Raw genomic sequence first — 22643 nt, forward strand, 5'->3', positions numbered from 1 at the left:
CAGATCAATGCTAATAAGTGTTGAAAAAAAACAACAGTTTATCTTACTTGAAAAAAGAAATATAATGAACAAAGTTTGGTCCTAGTGGGGCTTGAACCTACGCCCTCCTGAAACATTAGCTTAAGTAATTTCATGGTAGGAATTGAATACTCTTCACAAAAAAGGAGTAAATTATTACGGGTACGTCAATTTTCCTAAACATTGTATTAGGGAAGGAACATGACTAGACAATAATCATTAACAGTCCGGTTTATTACGGGATTCGAGCCCAAAATTTCCCTCATACCGACAAGAAAATCGCCCCTTCTGATCAGTGTTCGTACATATATACATAATGTGTGTGTGTGTACGTGTGTGTGGTTGGTATTGCATATCGAAATATAGATGTTGTGTTTGTTACCTTTATATTTTATCTGATATTATGGCCCTCAATGTTTATTATCGCTTCTTTAGACACATACACATGTATATCAACGGTTATGGAACGCCAATTGTCCAATAATAACGTGAACCCAGGTTCACGGTCGAAAAACTAGGATAAACAATAGATAAAGTAGGATTTTCGAACGTAAAACCAGGTTTTTCTAATACTCACCCATATTTTCGAGCGAAAACACTCCCGTGAACCCAGGTTTCAACTAGGGTTTTCAATTGAACTTTGAACTTCGGCCGTAATTCTAAGTTCACGAGCATGAACCTATGTTTACGGGAGTAAACCAAGGTTCAAGAGCGTAAAGCATAGTTTACGAACGTGAACATAATGTTAACGATCGAGAACTTACGTTTACGACCGTGACCATGGGTTTACGACCGTAAACATAGGTTCACACTCGTGAACATAGGATAATGACTAAAAGTCACAGTTTTGTTCAAGAAACCAAGTTTTTCGAACGTTAACCTAGGTTCACATTCGTAAACTACGATTCACGCTCGTAAACTCAAGTTCATGGTCGTAAAAATAGGTTCACGTCCGTAAACAACTTCTCGGCAATCAAATTATCCAATAATTACATTCTTGCTCGAAAAACTAGGATTATCGAATACTAAAATAAATTTCCGAGCAAACACACAGGATAACGGGCGTAAACTATAGTTTACTCTCTTGAACCCATGTTTACGTCCGATAAACTAGGTTTCTCGATTGAACTTTAACTTGAATGCACAAGTTAATCAAGATGGTTCATCACAACAATACCCTATGCTCGCCTTAGTTTGATATGGAAAACCTATAATATCTAAGATTTTGCAAACATCTTTCCCGCACAGTTTTCATTCAGTGTTTTGTGGTAGCCAGCCTTTCTGTACTTTCAGTACTTTGATTAATTACCCGATTATATGTCATGATTATGCTTTAGTATAAATATTATTAGCCTGGGAAGCCTGCTTTGTACCTAATATCTATGCAGTAAAGATACCACTTAATATGCGCTAGTTTTTGTTAATTGGCATTCATCGAGTTTCTGATATTGTCAATTTGCAGGTAGAAAAAATGTTCGAAATTGTCATACTAGATTCCCAGGCTAAAATATTATGTAAAGGGACTGAATCACCAGTTTAAACGCTAGGAATATAAGAAATGTCATATTGATACAATTTTGTGCTTACACCCACTGTGGTTTGTGTTCTGGGGAAGCTGCGTTTTTTTAACTTGGCTTTCAAGGAGGCGTGAGGGTTGTTGTAAAATTTCATTATCTCTCATATATGGACTCAATCAAACCAATTCTGCTATTTTGTTACTTCACTGCGTTCTATGCTTCCAAAAAATCTTTCCACAGATTTTTTTTCACTATTGAATATCTATCTTTGCTGCTTTTCTCCTACCCGCAACACCACCACCCCCTACTCGATCCCCATTTTTATATCTTACAATGTACTTTTGAACTTTTGAAGCAACCAGTCTACTACTCATTTTCGCAGTGGCCTCCTATAGACCGAGTAGATAAGGTAGCTGACTTCAAATCACTTGCCCCTCGCCGATGTGGGTTCGAGCCTCACTCGGCGCGTCGAATTCTTCATGTGAGAAAGTCATCCAGCTGGTTTACGGAAAGTCGGTGGTTCTACCCAGGTATCCGCAATAATCTGCAATAATGCACGGAGGGGTACCTGGGGTCTTCCTCAATCATCAAAGCTGAAAAGTCGCCATATGATCTAAAATTGTGTCGGTTCGACGTTAAACCCAACAAAACAAAACAATTTTTCGCTATAGTTTCTATTTGTTGCGCGCCTACGTTGTGATATATGGCGCTGGCTGCATTTGTTATGCTCTGTACTTCCGGGAAATCTACCCTTTTCTTTTAATTATAACTGAATATTCGTTTTCGTATACAGTAAAATGTTGAACAAGCTCATTTAATTTGAAATAAGGAAAAAATTAAAGCTTGCTAGTGCTATGATTAAAAAAGAAGTTTGACTATAGGTATTTATTTCAATTACACCTCCGGTAATATGAGATGAAATAAGAGTAATTCCTTTGACATTCACCTGTTTCTTTACAATCGAGCATCAGGCTAACGTTTGCATTGAAACTCCTGATTTATTTTTACACCTTTACCCATTTTGAAAAGAAAAATTGCAAAATACGAATTAATAAAAAGATGCATTTATATTTAAGTAACTCGCTCACATTTGAATGGTAAGTGTAAGCCTTTGTTTCGAAGTGCACTTTCGAAAAGAACATATTAAATGACTTCAACGTGAACTTCTACAATTTGATTCGGAAGGGTGGTAACGGCTGCACTCGTTTTAGCAGCGTCTGTGGATGAATTTCGCCTTTCAAAATATTTTAACTTCAACGGGATCAAATTGCAGAATGTCATGTCGCATGTGACTATTTATATATATATATATATTTAAAAAATTGAAACGTTTGTTTTAGATAACTCTAATTTACTATAAATATTATGAGAGTGCTAGTGCCTCCAATGCAGAAGTCGTATTTAGAGACTGTTTTTTTTTCAAAATTGGTAGAAATATTAAAATAATTAAGATCTTGTGATTGTGACTTTCCGATCTTATTTGAAAGTAGGCAAAAACAGACATCGCGAATTCAGTATTCTAGCGAAACAGGCTCATGTTATAAGATATTTCACGCGCGAGTAATGATGTAATGTCTCGAGTAACGGAGACTTACCACCTGATGCCACTTCTAGTAAATTATTTCATTAGTTTCAGTGTGATCAAAAATTCTTATAAGCTGCAAATAACGATTTGTACACGTATGTGTTGATCTGATCAATATGAATTTGTTAAATTTGACATGCAACCCAGTTTGACCACTTTTTGTTGGTCACTTTCCTTTGTTTGCTATTAAAGGGATTGATTTGTGACCTTCTGGCCAAAGAGCGGACGCAGTGGTCTAGTGGTAACAATGTTTGACTACGAAACCAGGGGTCGTGAGTTCGAGCCCCCGCTCATCCAACTAAAAATACTAACACTGGGCATGTTGGGGTAAGAGTCCCGTGTATGGTTACTTTACACATGGTACGCTAATTAAAGAACCAGTGTAACTTCTGAAATAGGAGCAGTTCCTGTATCTTGCAGTATCCTCCCATAACAGTCTTCTGCAAGAGTCGCCCATATGTGTTACCTGTGGCGTGTATAAATTAAACGACATACGTCTGGTCAGTTCTGAACAATAAGCTTAAGACTACGTTCTTCTACTACACAGAATTTTCTCAAGCTTTAACTTGGAAGCAGCTTTATTTATCAGCATGAATAGCATTGATCTTAGCACGATTTAACTTAAAGCGGAAGTAATTTTGATATAATATTCAAAAGATTTAAAGGGACATTTATATCAGTAAACTTTCTTACTTTAAACGCAAGTATAGTTCTTTGTTGCTTTAAATATGAACTATTTGTGCATGTTATGATATAATACACTGATTACTGTTAAAACAGGTTCCTTGTCGCTGATTATCTATATTAAAGCGAACACGCACAAAAAAAGCCACCTTAGTGCGTAACATTGAAACTTATGGGTCAGCCCCTGCTTGCCAAGAAATCATATACTCCGCTTACGTAAAACCTGTAGATTAAATTCTATTTGAGCCGTGCCATGGGAAAACCAACATAGTGGGTTTGCGACCAGCATGGATCCAGACCAGCCTGCGCATCCACGCAGTCTGGTCAGGATCCATGCTGTTCGCTAACAGTTTCTCCAATCCAATAGGCTTTAAAAGCGAACAGCATGGAGCCTGACCAGACTGCGCGGATGCACAGGCTGGTCTGGATCCATGCTAGTCGCAAACCCACTATGTTGGTTTTCTCATGGCACGGCTCATTTTTTTTTTGCGTAGGCAGTCAGTTATATTTGCCAGAATCACCCGAGAAAACTAATATTAAATTCCATACAGCTTTATAAATCACTAGAAAGATAATAAGTTATCTATAGACACATTAATGGGCGTGACACGCGCTACAAAAATAACCAGGTCCGTGATATCTAGATTTCTATATATAAAAACTAATAGTTATTAGAAAGTTCAATTTACCTAATGAATTTTCATTTGCAAGAGGAACTTCCTTGTTTTGATAACAGTGTCAAATGGATTGTCAGAAATGTTCAGCTTAGAAATCACTCACGCCAATGAAAGCAAAAAATAAACACTTACATGAGTTAGATTATTTTGGAGAAAACATGTCGATTAAGTTATTTCGTCAATAGCGTCAAGATAAGGAGCAGCAAGTGTCTCTTGTTTAACACTGATGTTTACATTTTCAGGAAAGCTAGTTCTTTCAAGAGAACATTCGTGCTAAATTCACTTTCCAGTCACCCACACAATATTATGTAGCATAAAAAGTTGTTTAAATTACATTTCTAATAAACCAAAGGTTAGCCGGATTTTCTGGTATTCCGAAGGGAGGTGAGCGATGCATTCAACTGGATGTAACATTTCCAAATATTCAGTATAACTAGTTCACTAATTGAACCCTTATCATGCTGGACACGATTGATTCTGCTTTTGCGACCAGTGTAGATCATGATCAGCCTGCACATCCGTGCACATCAGGCTGTATCGTTTTGGTAAGCTACCCTTTTAGCTATTACTGGTACTGTCCAAATTGTAAGATGGACAAGTTCATTATAGAAATTTAGAAGGGTAAGGGTTAGACAATGACTAATACCGGGATGGCTTAGTCTTGTTACCTTGCACAGAATTTGTGATCGCGCTATCTGAAACCAATTGCAAAAGCGCTAGAACTATTATGCACTTAACATTATTAAAGCATTTTAAACAAATTATTGGAAGACAATTGCACATCAAATAATTTTTAAAACTAGTGTTACGAACCATAAATGAGCCGCACCATGAGAAAACCAACATAGTGCATTTGCGACCAGCATGGATCCAGACCAGCCTGCGCATCCACGCAGTCTGGTCAGGATCCATGCTGTTCGCTAACAAAGCCTACTGCAATTAGAGAAACTGTTAGCGAGCAACATGGACCCTGACCAGAGTGCGCGGATGCGCAGGCTGGTCTGAATGCATGCTGGTTGCAAATGCACTATGTTGGTTTTCTCATGGTGCGGCTCAAATGCGCAAATGTACGATACATGTACTGTAGATCTCCGTAACTTTCAGGTGTTATTTGAGAGAAAAAGAACACACACTTTGGTCAGCATCGCATCAAAAGAAGAAAATGTCAAAGTGATAAAATGGCTTGACAATTGATTAACAATTATATACGATACCCAAGAAACAGATGTGCTATCTGGTCGAGTATGATAGTATTGATTCGAAGTTACCTTCGGCGTGGATATTATTAACCTTTAGCCAGCCGGTGTAATGAAGTATTTCGACCCCCATAGAATAATGACCCCCGGTCATTATTCTATAGAAAAAGTGACCCCCGGTCATAGTATTATGACCTCCAGATCATAGTACTATGACTCCCCCACGTGAAGTAAACTGAACCTCACGAAGAATATTGACTCCCATAAAAAAACGACCCCCGGTCATTTGGTCAAATTTAGTGATAACTCATGTATCTAAGGCCTAATTGCTGCATTTTATGCCTCCACTCGGGGGAGGAGGGCATATAGATTTGCCCTTGTCCGTCCGTCCGTCCGTCCGTCCATCCTTCCGTTTGACCATTAGCCCCAGATACCATCACTTGACACAGAAATCAAAGCATTCGCAACGGGAAAAGGGATTCTATTTCTAGACGCTGTATCTTGGTGTATACATTTTTTTTTTTCAGGAAAATAACAATTCACAATACGTTCACAAAACACACCAGTGTCAATAATCCCTGCAAACTTCGGTATGAAGTAATTGTTCAGAAGAAAACTGCATAAGAAACTGCTAGCATAGAACTTAGTATTAATAGGAGTTGCAATACTTAGCAGTGGCAGTAAAGTATGGTAGCGGCAACAATAGAAAGTAGTAGTAGTAGTAGTAGTAGTTGTAGCAGTGGTAGTGGCAGTTGCAGTAGCAGCAGCAGCAGCAGCAGAGGAATACGTGACAGCAACAACAGCAGCAGGAGAAGAAGAGGTAGATGTACAAGACGTATTAGTGGAAGCAGGTATAGTAGTATCAGTAGTAGCAATTGTAGTAGTAGTAGAAGAAGAAGAAGAAGTACATGTAGTAATAGCAATAGAAGTAGCGGCACCAGTAGTAGTAGTACAATCAAAATGTTAACTATTGGCAATGGAGGGTATTAGAGTTGTAGATCTAGTAAAATTTTCCGTTAGGTTTGGTGGGGATCACTTTTTAATAGATATTATCGTCGAAAGTCTTTTTAGGAGCCGGTGTTTTACACGGAAAGAGTAACTTTTTTAAATAGAATAATGTCCGGGAATCGATATTGTATGATAGTTCGAATGTAGTAATTTCGGCAGTGAGTATTTTACATGGAAGGAGTCACTTTTTCTATAGAATAATAACCAGGGTCGTTATTCTATGAGATTCGAAGTGAGTCATCTTTAGGGAGTCAGTATTTTACTTGGAGGGGTCAGTTTTTCTATAGAATAATGACCGGGGGGTCGTTATTCTATAGAGCTTTCAAAGGGAGTCAGTTTTTTTATAAGGGGAGTCAATATTTTACAGGAAAGGAGTCACATTTTCTATAGAATAATGACTGGGGGGTCGTTATTCTATGGGGGTCGAAATACTTCATTACACCGGCAACAAGTGATTCAGCCTTTGCGACCAGTGCAGACCAAGATCAGCCTGCACGTCCATGCAGTCTGATCATGTTCTGCACTTTTCGCTATTCGGTCAATAAATTTTCAGTGAACACCCCTTTGAATAATAAGTGGTACTGCCCAAATTAAATGATAGATCAGTCCATTTTAGAAATTTAGCAGAGTAAGGGCTAAACTTCAAAACTTGTGATTTGTCAGTTGCTGGCTCTCGAACAATATCTTTAAAATTGCACATGCTGTTTGTATATGTTGAGTGATTTCGAGTGTTATGCTACTATTTAAGTTTGCTTTCAATGCATTGTGAATATTTCAAAGGTTCATGAACTACGTTTTCAATTTATGTTAAATTTGCGTTTTAAAAAAGATGACAGTCATTTGACCAGCCCGTGAAAGATGCTAGTCAAGGCATCGTGCCAGTCATATACACTGTACAATAACGTAACACCTATAGTTTTTTTTTAAAATACTTAATTTTACACTTTCGGAATTTTACAATAATTTAGGAAAATATGTCGTTAATAATATATATCAGAATTATAGCAAAATCAAATGTTGCAATCACATGACCTTAATAATTTTAATATTTCAACCCATTTTCAAAAAAAAAAACGTTTCTAAAGACTTTTGCATTGCAGGCAGTACTTAGCACTCTCATATATTATTATGGGAAATTTTGAAGTCTTTCCTTTTTTTTTGAATATATGCAAAAATAGTCACATGAGACATGACCTTCTGAAATTTGATGTTGTTAAAGTTAAAAATATTTTGAAAGGCGAAATTCATCCATAGACGCTTCTAAAATGAGAACAGCCGGTATGTATTTATTGCAGGATTTCCTTTTTTTGTCATTTTTCAGTGTCAGAGATACTTTCTACATCAGACAAGGAGTATGTAAAATCCAAAGTAGTAACCCAAAATGTATGCGAATAACTTTAAATTGAGGTGTATTACTTTCTTTAATATGTGTTCAGAACGTCTGTAGCTTTGACGGAAATAAATGTGCCAGTATACATACGTTTTTAAATTTCTTTTGCGTTAAGGTAATTGTCCGGTAATTACATTCGGCAATGTAATCTCCTAATTGTAATTCAGTACCGTAGCTCAAACAAGTACATGGTCTTCCGTGCCGAATTCGCATACAACGATATTCAAATGGAAACTGCCGATAACGATTACGGGATAAATAAATACATTAGAGCGGACGCAGTGGTTTGTCTACGAAACCAGGGGTCGTGAGTTCGAACCCCCGCTTCTCCAACTAAAAATTACTAACATTTGGATAAGAGTCCCGTGTATTGGTGCTTTACACCTGGCACGCTAAAGAACCAGGGAAGGTTCTGGAATTTGAGCGTCTTCTGTATCTTGCACAATATTACTAACAGTCTTCTGGAGGAGTCGCCCATATGGGTTTCCGGCGGCGACTATAAATAAACTTATATACAATTGTTAAATAATGCACACACAGTACACTTACGTCTTTGTGACATTTTAAACATTGGGTGTGGTCGTAAATTGAATAAAATAAGATGGCTGACATTTTATATATTGTCAAAAACGCGTTGTGTTGAAACGTTTCTTAAGTGTGAAGTAGATCTGTGGACCAGTCAGTATATTTCTTAATTTTGAGTCTATAATCGTATAACTTTTACGGGGTTTTTATTCAGGAAAGCTGTTAGTTATTTTTACATTTATGTCATTTATTCATTGTATGTAAATATGATCATTTTGTTAATTTACTTTATTTGAAATATACGATAAAAACAAGTCTTTCTACATTGTGCAGTATTCAGCTTTCGGCATTTCCGAAATTTTGCGTCGCAAATCAATTATTTGATAGATTTTCATCGTTCAACTATGCGACAAACCAGCTGAAATTTAGATATGGACTAAATCTGGTTTAGGTATTAACATGGTTTTATGATATAGTTATACTGTTTGGAACTCTATTGCAGTTTTATCTGTTTCGTTAATTCGGAAAAAAAAACGACGGAAAAGGTAACGCACGCTTTTGATTTAATGACGTCATTTCACGTGTGTGGCATTTTCGGTGACGTCATTTACGTTAATGGCAGAATGGAGAGGAGCAAGAATGGGAAAGTCATTTAGCCGAGGATATAACGGTATTTTACTTCTTTTATGTGTTTTAACTGTAATAGAGGAATCTCCTAAAATCGTATGTAGTGCACACCATGCCACAATATTTATGTGTAGGCCTAAGTGTAGGTAAATAATTTAATATCCTTTTTTATCAGGAGGGGTTTAAGTTTGAAATTTCTTCTTTATTTTTCAAGAACCAATATAAATTGTACATGTTTATAAAGGTCTCCACGGATGGTAGTGAAAAACATTAAATTTAAATAATACAGTGATCATATTTTTTATTTTATGGTCAAACATATTTTACAGTTACAGCTGATCTAATTCAAATTAACATTTGCCAAAAAAAGTTCCAGGAATTATTTTTGCCGAGTTTACATGTATCATTTTATAGATTGTTGTTGTTTTTTCGATGACTAAGATATCAAAATACTTTATAAGAATAATCCACCAACAGATGAAATCAGAACTGCAATTAGAAATCGGTTTTCGGGCCTACACAGAATATGTTGGGAACTATTGTAGTCATAGTTTCTACTCTGTCTAAACAGCTAATCACATGTATTAGCATGCTGTCGTTTGACTGCGGCCAAGTAGGGTAACCGATTTCGGAGCTCTATGTATACTAGATCTAATTGGAAACATACTGAAAAATGTCATCATTCTGTAAAAATGTACCAATTTCTATTTTATTTGCTGTGTACCTTTCTGACTTTTTCTTTGACATTCATTTTCAACTGTTGTTTCTTAATTTTATTTTGGTATTCGGCTATCTCAGAAAAACGTTTTCTTTCTAGTAGTTATTGATTTAACCATATTTTATTGCTTATATGTGCATGCAAGTAGATATATGAAATTATAAAAATACAAAAGCAAATGGGTTGGGCAGTAAGTTCTATCAACATTACATTAAGCCCTTCGCAGTCGTTATTACGTGATTAAGAATAAAACTTCTTCTTAGAAATCATAGCAGTCCATGCATCATTCTATAAAGGTTTTCTGGACCGCGTTTTCGAATCACATGCCCATCCACTCTGTGCGTTCGAACTCATTGATTTATCGTGTGAGGACACATTCATTTGGCTAGCAGATGGTCGTCGGTTCTACCAAGGCGTCGGTTCGTGCCCTAAATAATACTTGGAGGAGATATAAAAATCTTTCACTGGTTAAAGTGAGGATAGAAATATCTGGCTCGAGGGTAACTGTTTAGGAGGTGCACAATATACATTATATCTAGATTTTCGTTCTCCGTCAACAAAAAATACTCATTTTAATTTACATTTAAAATAAATACAAGTAGATCGGACTGATCAAAGGTCAGTTAAGTCCATTTTCAGGAGGACAGCATTTTTGGATTATCCTCGTACAAGTTACTGAATATTTAAATACACGTGACATGGTAATTGCTAACAGAAAATATTGCTGTGGTAGCGTAGATTACAAATTAAACGTGTGCCGCAGTGATATTTTATCAAATAGAAATTCGAATCACATATACGCATGATGATAGCCTAAAAAGTGTCTTTATTATTTTTCACAAACTCTGGCTCATTGTCTTGTTCGGTCGATCATTCTGTCTGTCGGTCGATCGTCTGTTTTTTTTTTTTTTTTTTTGTTCACAGGAGATAACTCCCGAGGCTATTCAAATTTTGTATAATTATGTCCCATATCTTCTCAAAACACATAGAGCCAAGACTGATGAAGTCAGAATATATAACAGAATTATTCTTTCTAAAAAAAGAATATCTAGTTGGTAGCCAGATTAGGTCCCGGTCAGTAACTAGGAAAAGTTTGGGTTAACAATGGTCACTAGGTCAAAGGTCACAGTGACATTGAGAACGAAAACGGTTTCATCTCTATAAGGGTTTCATCTCTATAAGTGAAGAATGCTTTGGCCTACAGTCGCTAAACTTCATAGGATGATTGCCGCGTTCATTATATGACCTCTATTGTTTAGAGGGTCAGTCGATTAAATGTCAAGTTCACAGTAACCTTGAGACTGAAAACAGTTTCCGCTCAAAAATAGACATGCCTTGACTCACGATTGTCAGAGTTGTTATTATGTTTGCCTGTGGTCAGTAGATGAACCCTTTGTTTTGTGATCAGTAGGCCAAGGGTCAAGATCACTGTGACCTTGATACTTAAAACTTTTCGTTCAATAACTAACGAAAGCTGTAGCCTATAATCGTCAATTTTCACAGGATGGTTGCATGTGGTCAGTAAATAATCCCTGTTGTTTTGAGTCAGTATTGTCAAGGTCAAGTCACAATGACCTCGGGACTGAGAATGGTTTCCGTTCTATAACTGATGAATGTGTGATTGCGTGCGGTTAGCAAAAGTTCAAGGACACTGTGATTTCTAAAAACAGTTTTGGACCAATAATTCATAAATAACAAATAACATATAGATCATTATGTGTAATCAGTTCATTGTGTTTAGTTACTTTTTGAATATTTCTAGCTATATTTCATAGCATATCTTTTCTGCAAACTGTCCTTACCTTTGGATCCTTAAATTATTTCAATTATTTATATTCATCAGTGTACATTACAAAGACGTGTGTGTTAATAGTTGTACACGATATTTAGAAATTTCAGTGATTATCGCGACATATCGTTTTGTGAAATCGCGGTATTCACACTGGCCATAGCTTTCGCAGAAGCGGTGGTTCCAACGCCGTGGTGGTGGAGGATTCGTCGCAGAAGCGGTGGAGAAATATGGCTACATTTATGCTGTCATCGGTAAGTTTTTCACGTTTGACTGAAAACAAACAGTGAGACAGGAGCCCACATGTGTACTCTTCCAGCCACAAACACTTGCTCAGTGCAATTCTTTGTCATTAATGTAAACACTTCTGTACAGTTTGACGAGGGACTGCCGTTTTTGTAGAATTCCCATCAAAAGTGGTAAAATTTTGGACAAAGCGACCCCTGAGCACGTTTGTATCAAATCGTAAGTACGGCACTGTCAAGCAACAACTATTTCTTCGTAATCGGTGAATTTTCATTGAAGGCATATGGAATAATTGACCAAAAATTATTCCAACGCAGTGTGCGGTGGATACAGTTGCAACGCATCACGTTGTATCTTGTTTCTTTAATGTTCGTTATGGACTTTTAACTTAAGGAAACAGTATTTTCCCGGGATTTTGATTGGGGTAGGTCCATGAAATCACTTTGACATTAGACAGCAATAGAAACTGAATGTTTAGTAACAATATACTATTGATTTGCACTTCCGTTCTGTTGAATACATACACGAAAAGTAAGTTTTATTTTGAACCATAATTATGTTACTAAATCTACTGCCAAATAATAACACCGTGTTCTTTCGTACCAAATACACCTCAGTTATAATTATTCATATGAACGCATGCAGGTTTTCTTTATCTTCATTTTCCCTAATTATATAAATAATATCAACTGACAATATCGATTGTTTGATGAAATGCTGACCACACACGACTTTTACATCATATACCAGCTTATCTAATGTACAAATCAACAGGGTTTCCGCTGGCCTTAATTTGTTTTGGCCACAAAATATCGAAGTCGGTGACGCATTGGGGGCGGGGGGGGGGGGGGGGGGGGGGGAGTATTCTCCAACACACTTCGCATGTTGCAACTATTTGTCATTTTTATAGTATTTTTCATCATTTTTTAACATATTTATGGATGTTCCCAGCTGTAAGTTCTCTTCAGTTGTTATAATAAAAATAACTGAAATTAGTTGTTTCTTTGTCATCTTCTTGGCACTAGAACAAGGGGTTAAAGGTATCTTATGTTTGATTGGCGTTGTGACAGTTTTCATAGGAGAATGAAGTTTTTGTCTTTTATTTGTTGTATCTGCTTTCTGCTTTTCTGTTGTTAGTTGTTTGTACTCTGTTTCTCCGTTTATTTTTCAGTGTTAAACTTGGCCTTGAATCATCAAGATTAACATTACTGAAGATAAGGCCGTGAATGTGACCTCTAGGGTGTTATCAAGCTTTTCCTTTGGTTTGACCTAGTGACCTAGTTTTTGACCTCACATGACCCAGTGTCAAACTTGACCTAGAGATCATTAAGATAAATATTACTTGCAAGTTTGTATCAGATCAAAGCATAAATGAAACCTCATATGGCTGAAAGGGCCAGAATAGAAAATTTGCCCTTTCAGGGGTAGTATCTATAGAACATATAATGGAGTCTGGCTGGTTTTCAAAAGGAACCGAGATCTAATTGTGACTTAAGTTGTGTGTAAGTGTGGTCAATGTCACTTCTATTGTATTAATAATGTAAACATTATCACATTTTGGCTCTTTCAGGGATTAAAATCTTTTGCAAAATGTGGTCTCTATCGTGTACACAAGAAATTGTGGACGGGCGACGGACGGACGACGAACGATCACATAAAGGAATTTATGTTCTCTTGAGAAATAAATCTATGTTATTTTTCAGAAGGTACGCATGAGCTATAATTTCTGCTTCTGTTACTCTAATCCAGTCCATATAATATAACGTGCCTCGATTAATCACTTTCACGCACGAGTGGTTCACGGGTTGGGTCGTTTTGATCATTTTTATATTTCAAACCGGTTCATTCCTTCACAAATAACTAAGCAGGCAAGTCGACACTTCGTGTATAAAAATACCCACCCTCCTCACCCTAACAATTTTTTGGAAAAAGTTCTGCTGTCGTGTTATATATTTTTCAGCGCCAGTACACCAGGTCATGCCACATACTGCCACACCGGTATACAGTGCCTTTTATGGATAAAGTCAATTATTCCTTCCAAGAACTCAAAAGTTCGCCACCATGTATATGAAGGCTTCATTATGGATTGTTTAAGATATTGCTCATGCATATGAGTGTTTCATCTACGAAATTCAGCGGGGTTTTTTTTCAGTTTATTTTTAAAAGTATTTATCTGTATATTTAATTTGTCCAAATGCTAAGACCTGTATCATGTCCAATTTTCATTTAATACCAGAAAAACGAATGTTATAGATCAAGGAAGTCGGGGGTGGAGACACCTTTCTGTTTGCAGCACTTGGACATCACTACCTCCCCCGCCGCCCTCCAAATTAAGATAAATAACTAAAAGATGAGGGTAAAAAAGATATATAAATAGGAGTTAGGGGTTAGGCAGCCGGTGTAATGAAGTATTTCGACCCCCATAGAATAACGACCCCCGGTCATTATTCTATAGAAAATATGACTCCTTTCCTGTAAAATATTGACTCCCCTTATAGAAAACTGACTCCCTTTGAAAGCTCTATAGAATAACGACCCCCCCCCCCCCCCCCCGGTCATTATTCTACAGAAAAACTGACCCCTCCAAGTAAAATACTGACTCTCTGAAGATGACTCCTTTCGAATCTCATAGAATAACGACCCCGGTTATTATTCTATAGAAAAAGTGACTCCTTCCATGTAAAATACTCACTGCCGAAATTACTACATTCGACATGTCCAGAAATGAGACCGTGTTTTGAAGAGTATTGTCCCTTGATTATTAAGCCATATCGGTTAAATTTGGTTGTTTCCCTTTACACCAGCTTAAAGGCCTAGATTTTGGCAGCGGGCCAAGGGATTTCTGTCTTCACCAGCACAGTTGGGGGCTAATGACCATCACAGTATGGTTCCAATAAACAAGGGTCATTGTTTATTGTAGAGTCAGTCTACCTTACAAGTGTATGAATTAGTGAGAAGGGGAAACAATGTAATTTATTTTAAATTAATGAATAATTGATAACAATTAAAGTTATACTAGTTTTTTTTTGCATTTCTGTGTAAAGAAAATATTGTTGATCAAACACAATAATAAAATAATCAGAAACTTATTTTAAAAAATAATTTTTGAAATTTAAATATTTTTATTCAAACATGTAATTTAAAATAACAGTTTTAACCAAATTTGACAAAGACGGAATTAGATCAACGTACATGTTTAGTACCTGATATACATAACATTCTTATTTCTTCAAATTGGTGATTTTGAATGATAATCTGCAATTTGTTTAAAAATTGTCAGGAAGCATATAATTCCCATTACTCAACGTATTTTTAAAATAATGTATTTAATGACCTCAAGATTTGGCTAAAAATAATCATTCTCTCAAATTGAAGTTTGTTAATACTAGAAGATGTGTTTTTGTGTCTAAAATATTTCGTCGAAACCAATAGCGCTATAGCGGAATAAGTGAATTATGACTTCAAAATATAGATTTTCTTATAATCGAGACAGTTTACCTTGAGTAAAGCGTTACAATCGCTTTTCGATTTTCATCATATAAAGTAGAAAAACAGCAAATTCTCAAGTATTTCCGTAATATATAGTTAAACTTTGTCAGTAATTAAGTTTTAAAGTCTTCTTAAGAAATATAGCATTTATTTCCAGATATCTATAAAAGTATTTTTTCTTGTTGTCGAACGATCTCGAGGATAGTCCCTTTCATTTTTAAAATATTTTTATGAGGGCGAAATATATGTGTATTTCGGGTCTCCTTGAAAATGTGTCTTTTCAATTTATTTTTTTTTTAAATATTATGGATACGTGGCCTATAAATGCATTTTACTTTACAATAATGTGAATTTGGATTTTGAACTGTAAGATAAATTATCAAAATTTATAACTCCATATCCATAATTTAGATTTTAACTTTAAAGCGTTTATGCAAGAGCCGTAATAATTGTCCCTTTAGGCCGCGGGGCATGCCAGACAAACAGACACTAATCCAGTTAGTAACGGTAATAAACAGAAAAATGTCAGCATTCGGTTAACTTATTGTCAAACACGTTATTTGACTTTATCATACATATATAATCATTACAAAAAGATAAGATAAGAAATTTTTAACAACAATATTATAATACTTACAAACAAGAAACATGAAATATACACCCGACCCAATGGACTTGTTATATTTACATGTACAATATTCAAGTTTAAATACAAACATGTAGTTCTATATGTTAATCAACTTTATGTTAATACGTTTTAATGCAATAAATAATTCTAATTGTGAAAATGGTATTAAATGTATTAAAAAATGGAATATTTTTATTTAAACACGTAATTTGAAATAACCTTATTTTTTATTTAATCTGACAAAGTAATGACATTAAACACGGAATTAGATTGACACACATGTCTATCTAATTCAGTTTATCCGGTGTCATCAGTACACGTGTACTGTGACGGGCAAAATTTTCCAAATTAGTAAAATCAGTGATATTCAAACGTTTAGGGAAGCAAGAAGACATAAAAGTAATTTAAAAATAAACTCATTGAAAGAAAGATTAACTTTCCTAGTTTACTTCAATAACTTAATAAATGTTGTGAGATGATTATAAATGTGAATAAATCATTCTAAAAGACCATGTAAAGCTTAAAATCTGTCATTTCCTACAGAAATCAATGGGACTCGGGATCAAAATTAGTTACTTATTTCAAACGCTTCGGGAAGCAAGAAGATCATATTTTATTTTATTAAAAATTATATTGAAAGAAAGTGCAAATATTGCAGACTACTTCAATAACTTAATAAATATTGTCAGATGATGCTTTTGATGTCATTTGATGCGTTAAAGTTTTTCTCCTTCTATATTTCAATAGGCGTAAATTGACCGATAAAGGCTAATCGATACACCCGATAACCTGTTTTCAAGGGAGACAATTTCGCCAATAAGCCAGCAAATTGGCTTAGATTTCTGGGTATGAACTCTCATACAATATCGATTCCCGGACATTATTCTATTTAAAAAAGTTACTCTTTCCGTGTAAAACACCTGCTCCTTAAAAGACTTTCGACGATAATATCTATTAAAAAGTGATCCCCACCAAACCTAACGGACAATTTTACTAGATCTACAACTCTAATACCCTCCATTGCCAATAGTTAACATTTTCATTGTACTACTACTACTGGTGCCGCTACTTTTATTGTTATTACTGCATGTACTTCTTCTTCTACTACTACTACTACTACTACTACTACTACTACTACTTCTACTACTACTACTACAACTGCTACTACTGATACTACTATACCTGCTTCCACTAATACGTCTTGTACATCTACCTCTTCTTCTCCTGCTGCTATTGTTGCTGTCACTTATTCCTCTGCTGCTGCTGCTGCTGCTGCTGCAACTGCCACTACCATTGCCACTACTACTACTTCTACTACTACTACTACTACTACTACCACTACTTTCTATTGTTGCCGCTACCGTACTTTACTGCCACTGCTAAGTATTGCAACTTCTATTAATACTAAGTTCTATGCTAGCAGTTTCTTGTGCAGTTTTCTTACCGAAGTTTACAGGGATTATTGACACTGGTGTGTTTTGTGAACGTATTGTGAATTGTTATTTTCCTGAAAAAAAATGTATACACCAAGATACAGCGTCTAGAAATTGAATCCCTTTTCCCGTTTCGGAATGCTCTGATTTCTGTGTCATGTGATGGTATCTGGGGCTAATGGTCAAACGGAAGGACGGACGGACAAGGGCAAATCTATATGCCCCCCCCCCCCTCCCTCGAGTGGGGGCATAAAATACAGCAATTATGCCTTAGATACATGAGTTATCACTAAATTTGACCAAATGACCGGGGGTCGTTTTTTTTTATGGGAGTCAATATTCTTCGTGAGGTACAGTTTACTTCACGTGGAGGAGTCATAGTACTATGATCTGGAGGTCATAATACTATGACCGGGGGGTCACTTTTTCTATAGAATAATGACCGGGGGGTCATTATTCTGTGGGGGTCGAAATACTTCATTACACCGGCTCGCAGTTTCCCGACTTCCCTTTGAAATAGTCCTGTTAACAAAATGAAATAGATTCAGCGAAACTTTAAGGATGTGTAACAAAAGAAACTGTTTGTTTTTATTCAGTAAAGAAAATATTTCATTTTGTAGAATATGATAATTATGTTGTATCAAGTAAACACGTGGGCAGCAGCGGACTTGTTTATTTTGCTGCAAAATATCGTCTTCTTAAGAGCAAAAAAAAAATCATTTTAAAGACTTAAGTTTTAATTTTTAGTCGTGACTTTTGTTCACATCGTGGCTGATATATTGCTGCATAAACATGGCAAAAATATGGTATCTATTTGGTAGTGTTATTCTAATTATATATTCTCTTGCACATGCACTGGATTCATATTTTTGTTTCCTTTAAATCCATTATCATGATGTTGAGAATTCGTTGAGCATCTTGGCCTCGGAATTTCGGCAGCTGGATTTGCTAGAAGAATTTGCAATTTTGCATTCTCCTTCCATTGTCTAGTACATGTGTACTTATCATAAATTTAGAGCGTTGCCTATTTTGTTTCTATGCAATTTGGCTAGAAATCTATCATTTCATGCTTCATTTCATGATACTTCTATCTCATACAATATGCCATGATATTTCATTAATTTTCTGTAATGATATTATAATAATAAAAGTCACGGCCTTATCCCATTCAATCAGCATTTGTTATTTATTGTCAGTAGTCAGAAGCGACAGACTGCTCTTACTGATATATGGTTAAAATCTAGGTCAGTTCTCGTCATGGTTAAAACAACATGTCTCTCAGAGTGCGGGCGAGTCTGTCGCTTCTTATTTTCATGTCCTACGGATAAAATAATCTCATCTTGTCACTACATTAAAAATCTAAACATTTTCCTTCACATTTTGAAATCCTGTGGTAAACGTCTGAAAATAAAAGGATATTGTAGAAGTATAGGTTATTCAGCCTACTTGTAAAAAGTCTTAACTCCTATAACGCAGCTGCTCAATGGCATTTTGTAATGGTATGCTACGTATAAGTCACTGTATTGTACATTAGTCAAGTTGGCATATTATACGATGCAAAAGTCGCATGTGGTCAGCGTTTAATCAAGCAATCAATATTGTCAGTTGATGTTTTGTATATACGGATATGCCAATCAATATTATATTTATTCTAAACTTTCAGTTTCTGTTGCTGTCTAATGTGAAAGTGATTTCATGGTCCTAACCCAATCAAAATCCCGGGAAAAGTGCTGTAAAGTTAAGTTAAAAGTCTCCTTAACGAACGTTAAAGAAACAAGATACACCGTAATGCGTTGCAATTGTACCCACCGCACACTGCGTAAGAATCATTTTTGGTCGATTTTTTTTGTATGCCTGCAATGAAAATTTACCGATTACAGAGAAACAGTTTTTGTTTGACAGTATCTACTTATGATTTGATGAAAACGTGCTCAGGGGTCGTTTTGTACAAGATTTTACCATTTTTGATGGAAATTCTACAAAGACGGCAGTCCCTCGTCAAACTGTACAGAAGTGTTTACATTAATGACAAAGAATTGCACTGAGCAAGTGTTTGTGGCTGGAAGAGTATACGTGGGCTCCTGTCTCACTGGTTGTTTTCAGTCAAACGTGAAAAACTCATTAGAAAAAGTACCGATGACAGCGTAAATTTTGTCAGCCGGCCATATTTCTCTACCGCTTCTGCGACGAATCCTCCACCGCCGCGGCGTTGGAACCACCGCTTCTGCGAAAGCTATGGCCAGTGTGGTATTTGAACTTTTATTTTGTTGTATTGTGATTCACATTGTTTCATTTTCCTGATATTGATGTATGTGTTTAGACTTTTCTTTGTACCGTACTAATACCGTTAAAATATTAAAATGGAACAAGTGAGCGGGTATTGCAGTGGCAATACAGAAGTCCCCTACCGGTGAAAATAAAATTGACTCAATAGTGACATTGACCTTTGATTGACAATCATGGGTCATGTGCGTGGCACATGGTCTAATCATGGGGAACATTTTTGTGTAGTACTAAAATCCATCAATGCAATTAAAAGTAATGGAGCAGAAACAAATTGTTACTTGACCTTGAAGAGTGACCTTGACCTTTAACCGACAAACATAGATCATACGTTGTGACATTGTCTGGGGAAGGTTTATGTGTAGCCCTAAGATATTCCATCAATGCATATTAAAGTTATTGAGCAGAAACAATTTGAATACTTTTTGAGTTATCACAGGATCCAGAATTGCAGACGGACGGACGGCATTCCTATAGTCCTACAGTGTTCCACCGGTAGGGGATTAAGCTACACAGTGGTTGAGATATCTCCTGCAAATCCAGTGCTACACTATTTCCATTATCAGTTGTGCTAGTTTCCCTGTCAAATACGCTCAGTTGACCGTTTCCCTGTCAGGTACGCTCAGTTGACCGTTTCCCTGTCAGGTACGTTGTCAGACTTTTGTATCAAAGTCTGTGTAAGGGAACATTTTCAAATATGCCTAAAAGAATCCTCAAAATAATGAAGGAAATCTAATAAGAAGTTACTGACTAATATGCGTGTACATATATATTCAAATGGTATTCAGAATACTGATAGGGTGTTTAGTAAAGAAACGGAACGGGTAATGGAACTTTAAATCAACAAGCAAATGTGCATAATGAAAATTTATGTATAGTATATACACTGTATGGTAAGGTATTTTGAGCCTTTAATTTTATTAAAGTCTGTCCAACCTATCTGGTTAACATCATTTTTAAAATTATGAAATGCGTTATGATGCCCTAAAATATGTTTTTATATAGCGCAGATCCATACAATGTATCTCTAGGCACTTTTTTCATTTTTCAAAAAAAAATTTTTTTGAAGTTGATATGTTCAATTATATATTTTTCTCCATAGACCGTAATGCTAAATGACGTCGCGTCGCTTCTTGTATAAACAATATGGCGGCGCCCTGTAATACTTTTTTTAGGGGACAACTCAAAATTATCGACGTTTAAATGTATTAGAAAATAAAACTCGGGCCGAGTTCACACTGCATTGCTAAAAAAAGTCTCACTGTTGTTTTATGAATTCAAATAAATGTTATTAAATAAAAGATGATACGGGGAACAATTGGCATGTTTAACTTCCAGTGTTACAGAGTAATGTAAACATATTTTTGATGTTTGAGTATTAATCGTAAGTAGATCAAAATGTTTTTAAGAGCTGCCCTAAATTTGGCTCGATTTTAAGACTAATGTTACCCGTAGAGCAGAAAAAGGTAAAATCTCTTATCCTTTCCCTTGATATACAAAGAAATCCTTTTTTGGGTTTTGAAGTAAGGTTTTTCTGAAAGATTAATCTTTTGCCGAAAAGGCGGCCAACCATTGATAAGGAAATATTGTTTTGAAAAAAAATACGGACCTGGAAGCAATGCACATGTCAAACTGTTCTTGATCACCTTTCTCATGGCTCATTGTCATAGGAGCAAAATTTTTTTCAAAATGGATTTTTGTCATTTTTTTCCTAAGAAAACATTATAATTGTAGTAAATTTAAGTGCATATGGCTCATGGATCCATACTGTATCCTAGGTACGTTACTGCCACCTGTGAGTGTAATTGTTCGACATAGAACAAAAATGAAGTTGTATTCCGATTGGACGGTGGAACAATAAATGGGGAATTGATAATTTGTAAATCGGACCTTGGGATACAGCATACAGTTAACTTGGAATTTGCAAGTTGCATGTGAGTAAATTTGTCTTCCTTGCATTTGAAATTGGTTTTGAATATACGAACTGTTCAATCTGTTGATCTTTCAAGGTATTTCAGTACAAAAACGACGATTATTCATTTTTAAATCCATTTTGAGTTGCTCCCCGAGTAATTCACGTGAACTTTCATGTTATCCTCCTTTTTAGAGAGTAAACGCCAATGGCGACCGATTTTTTACAACAGTGAGCTGCCGTTGGAAAAATATATGTGGCATTCATTTAGCAATTCGAGTACTTAGAGAAAAATCCTTGAAAATCTCGAGGGTGACTTTTTTGTAGTTTAACTAACGCTATTTACTTTACCGATAGCTGCATTAGTTTTGTCACCGTGCATCCAAGTTGATGTTAACCGATGGGATGGGACAGACTTTAGTCCCTAATTGTTGAAAACCAGTTTCGGGGACTATAGGAATGCGTTTTCCCGTCCGTCCGTCATTACGTCATCCCGTGGGTCCGTCCGCATTTTCGTGTCCGGTCCATAACTCTGTCATTCATTAAGGGATTTTAATATTACTTGGCACAAATGTTCCCCAGGATGGGACATGTCATGCGCAAGACCCGGACCCTTGGCTCAAAGGTCAAGGACACAGTTTGAGGTCAAAGGTCAAAGGTCCACAGGGCTTTTTGCCTGTCCGGTACATAACTCTGCCATCCATGAAGGGATTTTAATATTACTTGGCAAAAATGTACCTCATAATAAGACGATGTGTCTTGCACAACTTTCAGACCCCTAGCTTAAATGTCAATATCACACTTGGCAGTCAAATAGAGTGCTTAGAGCTCAAACTTGTCCGAATCGTTCAGATAATTCTACAAGCAAACCGCTTTGCATTATTATAGCTTGACACATTGCCTTTAATATTTGATCGC

General features: G+C 36.1%; 1 protein-coding gene across 2 annotated transcripts in view; it reads left to right on the top strand.

Moving 5' to 3' along the window:
- The first annotated feature begins 9211 nt into the window (after window positions 1–9211).
- The window catches only part of LOC123523005 (uncharacterized), a 47565-nt gene continuing 34133 nt past the window's right edge, over window positions 9212–22643 (top strand). Inside the window, exon 1 of one of the 2 annotated variants that reach the window (XM_053549426.1) lies at window positions 9212–9270. In XM_053549426.1, coding sequence (XP_053405401.1) covers window positions 9216–9270 — 55 coding nt within the window. In that variant the 5' untranslated portion in view covers window positions 9212–9215. Of the gene's footprint in view, window positions 9271–21628; window positions 21748–22643 lie in introns of those variants that run through there. The other variant, XM_053549427.1, reaches the window with a different exon arrangement.

This window comes from Mercenaria mercenaria, chromosome 8 (assembly GCF_021730395.1).
Source record: "Mercenaria mercenaria strain notata chromosome 8, MADL_Memer_1, whole genome shotgun sequence".
Classification (NCBI taxonomy): domain Eukaryota; kingdom Metazoa; phylum Mollusca; class Bivalvia; order Venerida; family Veneridae; genus Mercenaria; species Mercenaria mercenaria.